This window comes from Narcine bancroftii, chromosome 5 (genome assembly GCF_036971445.1).
Source record: "Narcine bancroftii isolate sNarBan1 chromosome 5, sNarBan1.hap1, whole genome shotgun sequence".
NCBI lineage: Eukaryota > Metazoa > Chordata > Chondrichthyes > Torpediniformes > Narcinidae > Narcine > Narcine bancroftii.
In genome coordinates this window covers 145,412,045-145,426,860 of record NC_091473.1, presented here as the reverse complement: position 1 = coordinate 145,426,860, position 14,816 = coordinate 145,412,045, and the positions used below count along the sequence as shown (strand labels likewise).

General features: G+C 49.5%; 1 protein-coding gene across 6 annotated transcripts in view; it reads left to right on the top strand.

The window, feature by feature from the left end:
* samd13 (sterile alpha motif domain containing 13) overlaps nucleotides 1-14,816 on the top strand; it is an 87,945-nt gene that overhangs the window by 54,996 nt on the left and 18,133 nt on the right. For 4 of the 6 annotated variants that reach the window (XM_069939340.1, XM_069939343.1, XM_069939341.1 and 1 more), the window contains exon 6: nucleotides 10,530-10,623. In XM_069939340.1, coding sequence (XP_069795441.1) covers nucleotides 10,530-10,623 — 94 coding nt within the window. Of the gene's footprint in view, nucleotides 1-10,529; nucleotides 10,624-13,358; nucleotides 13,848-14,816 lie in introns of those variants that run through there. The other 2 variants (XM_069939346.1, XM_069939344.1) reach the window with 2 other exon arrangements.

Sequence of the window (14,816 nt, the reverse complement as noted above, 5' to 3'; positions counted from 1 at the left end):
GATGAACTGTGGTCTTTCAGTGATGAAGTCCAGGATCCAGTTCATTTCAAGTATCTTTCTTTTCTTTGGCTTGGCTTCGCGGACGAAGATTTATGGAGGGGGTAAAAGTCCACGTCAGCTGCAGGCTCGTTTGTGGCTGACAAGTCCGATGCGGGACAGGCAGACACGGTTGCAGCGGTTGCAGGGGAAAATTGGTTGGTTGGGGTTGGGTGTTGGGTTTTTCCTACTTTGCCTTTTGTCAGTGAGGTGGGCTCTGCGGTCTTCTTCAAAGGAGGTTGCTGCCCGCCAAACTGTGAGGCGCCAAGATGCACGGTTTGAGGCGATATCAGCCCACTGGCGGTGGTCAATGTGGCAGGCACCAAGAGATTTCTTTAGGCAGTCCTTGTACCTTTTCTTTGGTGCACCTCTGTCACGGTGGCCAGTGGAGAGCTCGCCATATAACACGATCTTGGGAAGGTGATGGTCCTCCATTCTGGAGACGTGACCCACCCAGCGCAGCTGGATCTTCAGCAGCGTGGACTCGATGCTGTCGACCTCTGCCATCTCGAGTACTTCGACGTTAGGGATGAAGTCGCTCCAATGAATGTTGAGGATGGAGCGGAGACAACGCTGGTGGAAGTGTTCTAGGAGCCGTAGGTGATGCCGGTAGAGGACCCATGATTCGGAGCCGAACAGGAGTGTGGGTATGACAACGGCTCTGTATACGCTTATCTTTGTGAGGTTTTTCAGTTGGTTGTTTTTCCAGACTCTTTTGTGTAGTCTTCCAAAGGCGCTATTTGCCTTGGCGAGTCTGTTGTCTATCTCATTGTCGATCCTTGCATCTGATGAAATGGTGCAGCCGAGATAGGTAAACTGGTTGACCGTTTTGAGTTTTGTGTGCCCGATGGAGTTGTGGGGGGGCTGGTAGTCATGGTGGGGAGCTGGCTGATGGAGGACCTCAGTTTTCTTCAGGCTGACTTCCAGGCCAAACATTTTGGCAGTTTCCGCAAAGCAGGACGTCAAGCGCTGAAGAGCTGGCTCTGAATGGGCAACTAAAGCGGCATTGTCTGCAAAGAGTAGTTCACGGACAAGTTTCTCTTGTGTCTTGGTGTGAGCTTGCAGGCACCTCAGATTGAAGAGACTGTCATCCGTGCGGTACCGGATGTAAACAGCGTCTTCATTGTTGGGGTCTTTCATGGCTTGGTTCAGCATCATGCTGAAGAAGATTGAAAAGAGGGTTGGTGCGAGAACACAGCCTTGCTTCACGCCATTGTTAATGGAGAAGGGTTCAGAGAGCTCATTGCTGTATCTGACCCGACCTTGTTGGTTTTCATGCAGTTGGATAATCATGTTGAGGAACTTTGGGGGGACATCCGATGCGCTCTAGTATTTGCCAAAGCCCTTTCCTGCTCACGGTGTCGAAGGCTTTGGTGAGGTCAACAAAGGTGATGTAGAGTCCTTTGTTTTGTTCTCTGCACTTTTCTTGGAGCTGTCTGAGGGCAAAGACCATGTCAGTAGTTCCTCTGTTTGCGCGAAAGCCGCACTGTGATTCTGGGAGAATATTCTCGGCGACACTAGGTATTATTCTATTTAGTAGAATCCTAGCGAAGATTTTGCCTGCAATGGAGAGCAGGCACTGTGATTCCCCTGTAGTTTGAGCAGTCTGATTTCAAGTATATTTGCCATCTGATTGTACCAGTACAACATGATGAAACGGCGTTCTCTGGTCCACGGTTCAGAACAGTGCAAAGTATGCATTCCGACGTGACACCCACAGACAAATGGTACATATATATTCAGCACATGTGTATAGTATTAAAATAAATATATGTTCAAGTTTATTATTATCATCCAATTGCTAAAGTACAACTGGAAGAAGTACAATTGGGTGAAGAGTCACGGAGAGTTGCTTTGGCAGTTATTCACCATTCTCACTGCCCCGTGGGAAGTATCTGTTCCTCAGCCTGGGGCACAGCCTCTGATCCTCCTGGATCTCTTCCCCGACAGGAGCAGCTGAAAGATGCGGGGTGGGAGGGGTCCTCAATGATTTTGCGCGCCCTCTTCAGGCAACGATCCCGGATGAGTGGAGGGAGTCTCCAGTGGTCCTCTCTGCCGCTCATATGGTCCTGCGGATTGACCTCTGACCCATTTCTCTGCAGCAACCATGCCTCGTGATGCAGCTGGCCAGGACACTCTCGATAGAGGCTGATGGAGGCTGGTAGTCTTGTCTGCTTCAGTCTTCTCAGGAAGTGCAGTCACTGTTGCACCTTCCAGACAAGTGAGGAGATGTTGAGTGTCCAGGACTAGTTAAAGTGAACTCCAGGTTGCTATTTTGGCATTTGTTTCAAAGGGGATTGTGTATTGGAATAAAGAGGTGTTGGTGAGACTCTATGGGGCACTGGTGAGACCTCATTGGGAGTACCTGTGTGCAGTTTTGGGCCCCATAATCTTAGAAAGGATGTAGCACGAGGTTGGAGAGGGTACAGAGGAGTTTACCAGAATGATTCTAGGAACGAGAAGACTAACATATGAGGAACGTTCAGCGGCTCTTGGACCCTATTCATTAGAATATAGAAGAATGAGAGGGGATCTCATAGAAACATTTCGAACAATGAATGAATTGGACAGACTAGATATAAATAAAATGTTTCCCCTTTTGGGTGATTCGAGGGCACAGTCTGAGAATTAAAAAGTACCAATTTACAACAGAGATGAGGAGAAATTTCTTCAGCCAGAGGGTCGTGGATTTGTGGAATTCGTTGCCACATCCAGATGTGGAGGCCGGATCTTTGGGGGAATTGATAGGTATCTGATTAGTCAGGGTATCATGGGATATGGGGACAAGGCCAGAGCTTGGGAATAGACGTGAGAACCGTTTAGCTCAGGGAGGTTCCACAGAGCAGACTCAGTGGGCCAAATGGCCTGCCTCTGTTCCATTTTCTTGGGATCTCTCCACTCTCTTGACCTATTAATATGTAGTGGAGGGTGATCATTCCTGGTCCTCCCAAAGTCCAGAATCATTTTCCTTTTGTCCACGCTGAGATTCGGGTTGTTGCTCTGGCACCATTTCACGAGATTTCCCACCTCTTCTCTGCAGTGCGACCCCCTTGTTGTTGCTGATGAGGCCGACTAGTACGGTGTCATCTGCAGCCCTGATGGCTCGGTTGGAGCAGGATCTGGCGATAAAGCTGGCCAGCGTGAACAGGAGCGACCTGAGCTCGCAGCCCTGAGGGGCACCAGTGATGTGGACGTGACGGTGCTCGGCGTTCTGCTGCCGACTCAGACATGCGGAGGTCTTTCCAATTTGGAAGGCCAGGATCCAGTTACAGAGAGGAGCGTTGAGTCCCAGTGAGGACAGCTTCTCCACCAGCCTCTGGGGAATGACTGTGTTGAATGTCGAGTCTCGTCACTTTAAATTTGGCAACGGGTCACCCTGCTCGCTTCTGACTGGTGAGCCAAATGAACTGTGTCGGATGTGTGCTCGAACATGTTGAAACCCACAAGAGGCAACAAAACAAAATTATGAATCATTGTTTTAAATCAATGAAGGATAAAGCAGCCATTTCCCCGTCTTCTTTCAGAGATGTTTGTTCCTTTATTTCTCTGGGGGACGACTCTTGTGTCACTGGTTCTGTAACAACGTTGCGCTCAGGGTTCGAATCCTGCTCTGTCTGTGAGGAGTTTGCACGTTCTCCCCGAGTCTGTGTGGGTTTGCCCTGGTGGCTCTGGTTTCCTCCCGCCCTTCAAGAAGTACCAGGAGTGTAATTGGGCAGCTCAGGCTCGTGGGCTGAAAGGCCCTGTCTTTGTAACATCCTCATGACCTGTTGTATCAACTGGCATGTGCTGTAATTGTGGCAGGGATAGAGGCTGAGAACATGGAGACATGAAGGGGAGATCTCCAGTACAGCATCTGGCCTTCTGCGGCCAGTTGCCTTTAGTCTCTTCGAACAATAGGGCCTGCAATCGACTGCAGTAGATCTAGTGGGCTTTGCCCCGAAGAGGGTGGGCTTGATTCGTGGAGGCTGTGGAGACACCAGGAAGAGGTGTAGACCAGCCATTCCCAACAGGGACCCTGTGGTCTCCCTGGGGGCCAGAGCACATTTCAGTAAAGGCTTCAATTTCTTTTCACCTCGCGGAACATCATTTTTTTTTACATATTCGGAAGGAGAGAAGTACAGAAGAAACCAAGGGGGCCCCTAAGCTTTGAGCGGAGTCCTGAGGGGGCCATAGCTGGGAGAAAAATCCTGTAGTGGACTTGGTCTGGTCACGTCATAACAGGAAAGATATCGAAGTTTTGAAGAGGGTGCAGAGGAGGTGCCTGGATTGGAGAATATCACAAGACAAGGTTAGCAGAGCTGGGACTTTTGGAGCGTAGAAGGATGAGAGGAGACTGAATAGAGGTCTACAAGATTCTGAGAAGCATACATAAGGTGGACGGCCAGCAAGATTCTGGGAAGCATAGATAAGGTGGACGGCCAGCGCCTGTTTCCCAGGACAGGAGTAACAAACACTAGAGAACATCTGTATAATGTGAGGGGAGGATGTTTTAGGGGAGACGTCCCATGTAAGTTTTTTTTAGAGTGAAAAGTGCCTGGTATGCATTGACGTGGGGGCTGGTACAATAATGACATTTAAACAAGCCTCAGCAGGCACAAGAAAAAAGGGTTATAGGTGTGAGATAGGGAAGGTTTAGTTTGTTGAGTTGGGATAACCTTGTGGGCTGAAGGGCCTGTACTGTGCTGTAATGTTCTATATTAGCGCAAAACTTTTCGCCCTAAGAGAAAGATGTAAAATCCGAGCTGCAGACTTTGCCAAATTTAGCGGGGAGTTGAAACATTCTTCACCCAGAAGATTGTTGGATTCTGGAATGCACTGACTGTGGGTGGTGTTCTCAGCCATAAAGGGTCCTGACCCCGAACTCTTGATGGGCCATTTCTCTCCAAGGGTGCTGCCTGACCTGCTGTGTCCTCCCAGCTTCTCGTTGCTCACTCGGATGATCTCTGCCGTGCCTGGGTTTCTCCACACTTGAGATGAGCGCCTCGCAGAGCCAAGCTGGAGAAGGACCACATGCCTTCTCACACTTCTTGGTATGTGGGGTTAGAGGAGGGGGACGTTTGAAGGCCAGCACAGACAGAGTGGGCTGAAGAGCCTGTACTGTGCTGCATGTGACTCTGAGCCAAGTCGGATCCCATTCGGCCTGGAAGTGGAAGAGTTCGGGTCAGGAGAAAGGCATCTGATTTGGATCACAGTGTCTGCAGACTCTCCTGTTCATTGCCTGGCTTGGATCAGTTTTTTTTTCCCCTCAAATGGTCAATGAACCTATATACAAAGAAAACCCTTGCAAAGTCTGTTGACGTCCGATGTGTCATATTTATATGTGTTCCACTATAACCTTGAAAAGGGCCAGGCCCAAAATGTAGGCGACCCTTCTCTTCCTCTGCATGACCATAGAACACTACAGTGCAGGAAACAGGCCATTCGGCCCTGCCAGTGTGTGCCAACCATTGACCTGCTGAATTTCTCCAGCATGTTGCTCTTAACCCCAGCGTCTGCAGACTTGTTTAACTGCACTATGGCTAGAGTTGAATTTGCTACCTATCTCCACTGTGGCACCTTGTCATTACCCCCATCTGTTGTTTGAGAAACTTGCCTCTGTCTCAGCCCCCCGATAACTGGTCACAGGAGGACTCTGGTCCTACCTCACAGCGCCCTCACGTTGGCTGCTTCAAGCCTCAGTGCATCCCTCATGTGTCAGTCGGCAGTATTCCCACACTTAACATCTCCGTGAGCTGGGAGACCAACAGGCCTTGGGTAGACCAAAGGGCATCTTTCACCGAGTCGATGGTCTTCCAGCGGTTCCAGAGGCTGTCCCTGTGCGTCCCTGGGACCAGCCCGTAGATTAGAGAGTCCACTCTCACGCTTCCGCTGGGGATAAACCATGACCAGGAGCTTTGGTTCTTTCTCCACGTGCACTTGGAGAATCTGCATTCTGCGAAGAGGTGGCCATCTATCTCCACTGCAGTCATCTTGGGGGACAGTGTGCATTGTGGGCGATGTTCTGGTTGTACAGGAAGGACCTGACCGACAGGGCTCCTCTCACCTCCAGCCAGGCCAAGACCCAGCGCTTGAGGGCCAGCCCTGATGACGAGGCATTCTGCCAGATAACCTGGACAGTCTGTTCAGGGAACCACCCCACCATGGCCATAAAGTCCTTGTCTCTGTAGGATGTTCCCTGCTGATCACTGCCTGTGACCAAAGGTGTTTGTCTAGAAGAACTTTCCCACGGAGGATAAGTGGTGTGGCAAAGTCCAGCTGACTGGGGCAACGGGACCAGGCCTATCCTTCACTTGGGACAGTTTGAACCTCAGGACATTGTGGTCTTGTTGCCCTTGTGGCAACTGGAATCGCATGGACACAATGAAATAACCACACAAGCATTTTTAGAGTGAATCAAATGGATTTATCCTTCAAAACCCGTACAACCTTTTAAAGCCCGAATCACGTGCCTGAAACACGCTAACGTCATGATGCTTTGATGTCACATGGCCCAGTTCGATGCCTTCTGGGAGTTGTAGTAGCGCCGCTACACCCTTGTCCCTTGGTTCCATTTGCAGCCTGATGCAGGCACACACAAAGGTGGTCATCAGGATGCATTCTACAGAGTTTTTTTTCCCCCCAAAATAGACCTTATTCGCAAATAATTATTTACAGAAGGAAAACCGTTCCAGGTCTCTTCCCACCCTTGGTGTCATAGCCATACAATTCAGTCACTAAACGTTGTTACCTTCATTTCTACTTACACCATTGGCATTTTGTCACCTCCACTTCAGGGCAGGGCCAGACTGATTGGACGATTCAGGCAGGGGCATCTCCGGGTTAGACAGCCACAACGTTGTGAAGTGTCATCATGGTTTCAGAGGGTGTGGAAAGCGAGGCTGGAAATGGGGGTCAGTGTAGAACGACAGGAGCCCATTGTTAACTGGAAGGGCAGATATAGTGGAGTCGCATGGCACAGAACAGGCCCTTTGGCCCATTTCCTTCATACTGACCATTGGCTCATCCCATGTACCTGTACTTTGGACCACAGCCTTCCTGTTCATTTATCAGACTTAAGTTCTTTTGAACATTGACTTCATGTTTATTCAAATGTAGACATATGCATGGTAACAGGCCCTTCTGGCCCTCAAGCCTGTGCCAGCCAAATTCACCAGTTAACCTACAACCCCCATACAGTTTGAAGGGTGGGAGGAAACTGGAGCCCCTGGAGGAAATCAGACACTGGGATAATGGACAAACTCCTTACTGACAGTACTGGATTCTAACCCAAGTCAAAACACCATGCTGGAGAAACTCAGCAGGTTGAATAGTGTATTTTACATAGCAAGACACATAACCAATGTTCCAGGCTTTAGCCCCTCATTAAGGTATGGAAAAATCTTGGCAGGCATCCAAACAAAATGGTGGAGGGGAAGCAGCAAGTACCCAAAGGCAGGAGGTAAAAGGTGGAGTAGGGAGGGAGGGCACTCCAGTGACCAGGGGAAGGGAGCAGCCACTGATTAGAGACGGAAGGGGGGTGGAGAGCTGGAGTGGGATTAGAGAGTAGATGAGCAGAAACAGGAGAAGGTTAATGCCACCTGGTTGGGGTGTGGCCAGACTGAAAACCAAGTGTTGTTCCCCCAATTTATGGGTGGTCTTGGTGGGATGATACACGAGGCCGTGGACAGATATGCGAGTATGGGAGTGGGACACAGAACTGGAATAGTTGGCCACTGTGAGGTCCTTGTCTCTGGTGCGGACAGAGCGTGGGTACTCCCGAAGCGATCTCCCAGTCTGCGCCCAGTCTCTCCGATCACGAGTATGGGAGCGGGACTTGCGTGTTTTACTTCTAACTCAAGTTGCTGGCGCCGTAATAACATTGCGCTAACCTTAACTCTTACTGTGCCACCCTGCTGCTCCAGCTTCTACGGCTTCCTCTGGTAGCTCATTCCAGATGACAACGTGCCCCTCGTAAATCTCTCCCCTCTCCCCTTAAGCCTCTAGTTCTCGAATACCCTACTCTGAGGAGAAAAGACTGTGACCATTCATTTTACACTTGCCACTCGCGGATTTATAAACCTCTGTGAGGTCAACCCTCCCCCACCGGGGAAGAGAGAGAGAGAATCGCGTGTGGTGGGGAGGGGACACATTTGGAGGGATCAGCAAATGGGCAGCACAGTTGGTGTCACGGTCGGCACGACGCCTTTACCACGCCAGCGATCAGGTCCGGGGTTCGAATCCCGCGCTGTCTGTAAGGAGCTTGTGCATTCTCCCCATGTCTGCGTTTGTTTCCCCCGGGGGCTCCGGTTTCCTTGAAAGGAAACCAGGGGTTGTCGGTCAATTGGGTGTAAACTCGTGGGCTGTTATTGCGCTGTATGTCTACATTTTAAATGGGGAAGGGGGGGGGGGGGGGAGAAGAGAAAGTGACGTGCACTCACCCGAACATGGACAGAGACACAAAGGGAAGCAGCGAAAGAGAATTGTTTGTGCATCTACCGCTCCCTCCTCGCCTTTCACCGTGTTCTCAGCCCACCTACTGAGTAGCTGAGTACACAAAGACAAATGTCCTGTGTCTTAATTACCCATTTCGGTTGTATTGAATTTGTCACCACAGTTGGAACTTTTAATAACCCAATTGTATGATCTAATATTGAGGCTTAATTTGCTTCAGAGATCAGGAAGTTGCAGGCTGTCTCTTCTGCTCTTGCTAATTACAGGTCTGTGTCGTTGGTGATTTGTGAATTCATTGATGTTTGAGAGATACAAAGTGGATTGGAATTTATTGCGTTTTTGCAGCATATTTACGGGTGTAAAAATTGCTATTACAGTTTTAAAAAAATAAAAACAGGCGTCGCACCACCAGGTTCAGGAACAGTTGCTCCCCGTCCACCATCAGACTCATCATTTAAGGACACTGACTTGTATTGATTTTCTTTGTTCTCTATGTATTGCAGTCAGTAGGTTTATTTACATTCATTAACTGTTTATTTGTTGACATGTTCACGCTGTGTTCCATTTATTTTTGCTCTACCAATTAATGGTAATTTGGCCACGCCCGCAGGGAAAAGGAACCTCAGGGTTGTATGTGATGTCGCGTACGCATTCTGACGAGAAATCTGAAATTTGGACTTTCAGAAGGCCTTCGACAAGATGCCATACATGAGCCTATTTAACAAGATGAGGGCTCATGCAGTTAGAGGAAAGATACAAGATATAGAGGTCACAAGACATAGGAGCAGAAATAGGCTATTCAGCCCATCGCATCTGCCCTGCCATTTAATCAAAAGTTGAATAATTTTCTCCCCATGACCTTTGATGTCAGTAAATCAAGAACCTGTCAATCTCTGCCTTAAATACACCCAATGACCCAGCCTCCACAACCGCCTGTGGCAGCAAGTTCCACAAATTTACCAACCTCTGGCTGAACCATTTCCTTCCTCCGCATCTCTGTTCTAAGCAAACCACAACCAATACATTCCACAGATTCACCACCCTCAAGCTAAAGAAATTCCTCCGAGCCTCTCCGTTCCCCGCCACTCTCCAGGGCCCTGTCATTCACTCGTCAAGTCCTGTCTTGGTTTAGCTTCCAAAAATGCACTGCTTCATACTTGTCCTGATTAAATTCCATCGGGCATTCCTTGGATCCCATTGGGGATCTGGATTTAATCCGGATTTAAATTTAGACGTACAGCACAGTAACAGGCCATTTTGGCCTTGTCAGCGTTTTGGGTCTGAACCCTTGCTGAAGACTTGATACTTGGATTGATGAAGGGTTCCGACCTGAAATATCAACCTTTCCTTTTCTCCCACAGTTGCTGCTGGACCCACTGTGTTCCTCCTGTAGATTGTTATTTGCTCCACATTCCAGAGGTCATAGAACATTACACCACAGTACAGGCCCTTTGGCCCTTGATGTTGTACTGACCCACATATTCCATTTTTTTTAAAAAGTACTAAACCCTTATTATCTCATAACCCTCTATTTTTTCTTCCATCCCTGTGCCTGTCTGAGAGTTTCTTAAATGCCCCTAAAGTTTCAGCCTCCACCACCATCCCTGGCACTGCATTCCAGACACCCACAACTCTCTGTGTATATAAAAAAAAACTTGGCCCTGATGTTTCCCCTAAACTCCCCTTGCCCCCTTCCCCCTTCACTTTGCACAGATGTCCTCTGGTGTTTGCTGATCCTGCCCTGGGAAACAGGCGCTGGTTGTCCACCCTATCTATGCCTCTCTGCATCCTGTCTATATCCTCTTGTAACCTTCGACAACTTTCAGCTCCATCCATGACTCCTCCAACCTTTGTATCATCCCCAAACTTTCTGACCCATCCTTCACGAGGAGCTGGGGTCCCAGAACAGATCCCCGCGACATCCACTTGTCACTGGTCGTGCTCTCTTGTGTGTGTGTGTGTTGCGCACTGAGGGGGATGAAGAGGACTGGGGTGGGATGGGGTCTTTAGTTGCTGTTTCAAAGCCCTGAGACTAAACACTGGAATCTCTTCCCTTCTCCAAGCTTCAGAAGTACGAGGCACGTCCTGCCTACCCACGCCCTCCGCGTCCCCTGTTGAGATGAAGACTTTCGAGACCAGCTCCCTGGGTACTGAGAGGTATGTGTCAATGTTCCCTCCTTGCCTCCCACAGTGTGGCGAGCTTGCGTTGGCCTGAGAGTGGCCTTCTGGTGTGGAGTTCCTCGTGAAACCACACTGATTCACAGAGCAAGTGCTTTCTCATACTGCCCAAACATGATGTGGCTATGAACACAGAGACCAGCCTGCACACACTCATCCCACCTGCCTGTTTTTGGCTCAAATCCCACTAATTAAAAACTCAGTAATGCTGGAGCAACTCAGTCGGTCTCGAAGTGACCATAGGAAGTAAAGATATATTCCCAATACTTAGGGCCTGAGCCTGTTTTTGACTTATACCTTGATAAAGGTCTCAGGCCCGAACGTCGGGAATATATCTTTACCTCTTCTGGACGCTGTGAGACTGGCTAAGTTTCTCCAGTGTTTGTTTTTACTACAATTTCAGCGTCTGCAGACTTTTCATGTTTCACTCCATATCTCTCTAAACCCATGTACCCGTGATTGGTGAGACCAAATGCCGATCGGGCGACCACTTTGCCGAACACCTCCACTCTGTGTGTGGGTCTAAACCCGAACTTCCTGTAGCTGGCAATTTGAACTCCAAACTGTTCCTGCAGTGACGTGTCTGTTCTCGGCCTTGTCTGTGGTCGGGGTGTGTCCAAACGCACCACATTCCTCCTGGGCAGTCTTGAACCCATCGACATAAACATCGATTTCTCTCATTTTAGGTAATCCCCGCCTCAAGCTCTACAGTTTCCATCTCTACAAACTCCTGTTCCTGCTTTGCTTTTTAACCTATCCTGCTTCCCAGGCTCCCTCCCTCTCTACCTCCCCCAGCTACTTCTCCCCATTGATACAGTTGACCTGCCCTTCCAAATATAGTCTCAACAAAGGCCCCCGACCTGAAACATTTCTCCTCTCCCCCCCACCCCGCATCGAATGCTGTCTGACCTGCTGAGACCGTCCAGCTCCTCGTTTATTCTTTATTCCCAGCCCAACGCTGGTGGGTGGGATTCTACTGGGTATAGGGATGGACAGTCGCCCACCCCGGTGGACTCACTGCAGTCAACCTGGGCATCGCGATGCAGCGGCTTGTCGCTTCCTCCTGGCACTGGAGATCCGGACTTCTATCCCAACCTCCACCGCCAGCTGTGTGAACTTTGCATGTTTGCCCCATGCCCATGAGGGGTCTCCCCCACCCTCATTCTGACAATAGTCGAGGGTGGATTCTGGGGGGTGGGGGGGGGAGAGAGAGAGAGAGTTGTCGGGTATCTGGTGGCGGGGGTGAATTATGTGATTGGTCTCTGAACCTTCACGGATCCTGAAGCGACCTCGTCCAGTCCCAGAAGGAAAGGTTCAGGGAATAACTGGCTGCTGGGGGTACTCAGTGGGTCAGGCAGTGCCTGCGGAGGGAGATGGAGACTCAGCGTTTTGGGTCGAGATCTGGAATCCGTCCCAAAGCAGGATCTCAAGCTGAAACATCCACCATCCATTTTCTCTCCCCCCCCACCCCACCCCCCACCCCTCCCACCATAGATACTGCTTGACCCTCTGACTTCTTCCGGCAGTTTGATTCTTGCCCCAGCTTACATATAAGTGCTGGAGAAACTCAGCAACCATAGGAAGTAAATGGTTTCCAATGTTTCGGGCCTGGGGTCGTCATCAGGAATCTGGACCAAACAGGCAAGTGCTGGAATATAAAGGTGGCAGGAGGAACGAAGAGCACAGGCCAACAGGTAGGAGGTCGAGGGTTGGATACAAGTAGGAGCAGAAGACAAAAAAGCCCGAGAGGTCAGAGAAGGAGGGTGCAAGGGCAGGAGAAGGAAGGGAAGAAGGTCAGAAGGTCATCGTGAAGAAAGCTCGTCAGTGCCTCAACTTCCTCAGGAGTTTGTGGAGGTTTGGTACGACACCAGCAACCCTGGCAAATTTCGACAGAGGCGTGGTGGGAAGTGCGCTGTCCGGCTGCATCATGGTCTGGCATGGGAACACCAAGACCCCTGAGCGTAAAGCCCTCCAAAAGGTAGTGAACGCAGCCCAGGACATCACAGGCAAAACCCTCCCTACCATTGAGAACATCTACAGGGAACACTGCTGTCAGAGAGCAGCGGCCATCATCAAGGACCCCCACCACCCAGCACACGCTCTGTTCTCACTGCTGCCATCAGGAAAGAGGTCTCAGTGCCACAAGACTCGCACCACCCGGTTCAGGAACAGCGGCTTCCCCATCACCATCAGACTCCTCAACGACAAACTCAATCAGTGACTCATTTAAGGACTCTTACTAGATCACTTTATTGATTTTCTTTTTGTCCTCTCTTAATTGCACAGTCAGTTTGTTTATATTCATGATCTGTCTATAGTTCTTTATTTGTTTACATGTTTACACTGTGCACAGTTTTTTTTCACTACCAATTAGTGGTAATTTTGCCAAAAGAATGTCACAGCTGTATGTTTAGACATTTAGACATACATATAGCACGATAACAGGCCCTTTTGGCCCACAAGCCCATGCTCCCCAATTAACCTACACCCCAAGTACGTTTCAAATGGTGGGAGGAAACCGGAACTCCCAGGGGAAACCCACGCAGACACGGAAAGAACGTACAAACTCCTTATGGACAGTGCGAGATTCGAACAATCGCTGGTGCTGTAAAGGCATTGTGCTAACCGCTACCCCCCAGCTGTGCCGCCCGTGAATCTGAAATCTGGAATATTTTTTTTTTATCCAACTGTTTTTTTCCTGATTTCTCCTAAAGGGATCAAGACCTGAATGGGAGAGGGACCAATATCCTGGAAGGCAGGTTTGCTTGAGCTGATGGGAAGGGTTTAAACTGGTTTGGCTGGGCGATGCACAAGTAGATCCACACAGTAGCGAGGTCGTGAGGAAGGATGGCCAGCCGACAGGGCAACACGGCAAACGTAAGGTTAAGGATTTAACTTGGGGCGCTTTGGTCACCAAATTGAAAAGGCTGATGAATGCAGCACAAAAGGTCGTGTATTTAAATGCCCGCAGTAGAAGAAGTGAGGTTGGTGATCTCGTTGCGCAGTCGGAAGTTGGCATTGGGGCCGTCACTGAAAGAAGATCACATCTGTGGGTATACAGGGTATCGGAAGGGGGTGGTTCTACTGGTTAAAAATGGAATTAAATCTTTGGTGAGAGGAGACGCAGGATCAGAAGGTACAGAATCCCTGTGAGTAGAATTAAGAAACTGCGTGGGTAAAAAGTTTATTATCCGATCATACAAGAGCAACCCGACAAAACGGTCTTCTCTGGTCCTCGGTGCAAAGTGTGTGTGTGTGTGTGTGTGTGTGTGTGTGTGTGTGTGTGTGTGTGTGTGTGTGTGTGTGTGTGTGTGTGTGTGTGTGTGTGTGTGTGTATTGTTGAACAAATAGTAAAGTCACAGAAGGTTAGTGCGAGCAGTTCCTTTGGTCGTTCAGCGTTCTCACTGCCCGTGGGAAGAAGCTGTTCCTCAGCCTGGTGGTGCTGGCTCGGGTCCTCCTGCATCGCTCTCCCAATGGGAGCAACTGAAAGACGCTGTGACGCTGTTTGTCAATGGGGGAGGGAGACTCTGATACATTTCTCTGCAGCAACCATACCACACGGGAGATGTGTTTCCATGATCGGTCACTAGTCAAGTGGATTCCAAGGAACTTGGTGCTATCCACTCTCTCCATTACTGAGTTATTAATGTGTAGAGAAGGTGATCATCACTGGCCCTCCTAAAGTCCACGATCATCTCTGTCTTGTCCACGTTGAGACTACGGTTGCTACTCTCGCACCATTTCACGTGATTTTCCACCTCTTCTCTGTAGTGCCACTCATCATTGTTGCTGATGAGGCCAACGACTGTCGTGTCATCTGCCAACTTGGTGGTGGCGATTGGAGCTGGATCTGGTGATGCAGTCGTGGGTTAATGGCGTGAACCGGAGTGGGAGGAGCACACAGCCCTGAAGGGAAATAGTTGTCAAGGGTGAGACTATGGAGTACCTGGAGGTGCATGCTAAGATAGGCTGAAGTCAGCAGGGTTTCCTCGAGGGAAAACTCTTGCCTGACGACCCTACTGCAATTCTTTTGAGGCGACCACAAGCAGGATGGACCATGGAGATTCAGTGGATGTTGAATATTTGGACTTTCAAAAGGAAGGTCCTGCAGGTGGGGCTGCTTCACAAGATGAGAGCTCGTTGAATTACAAGAAAGGTACTAAGATGGGGAG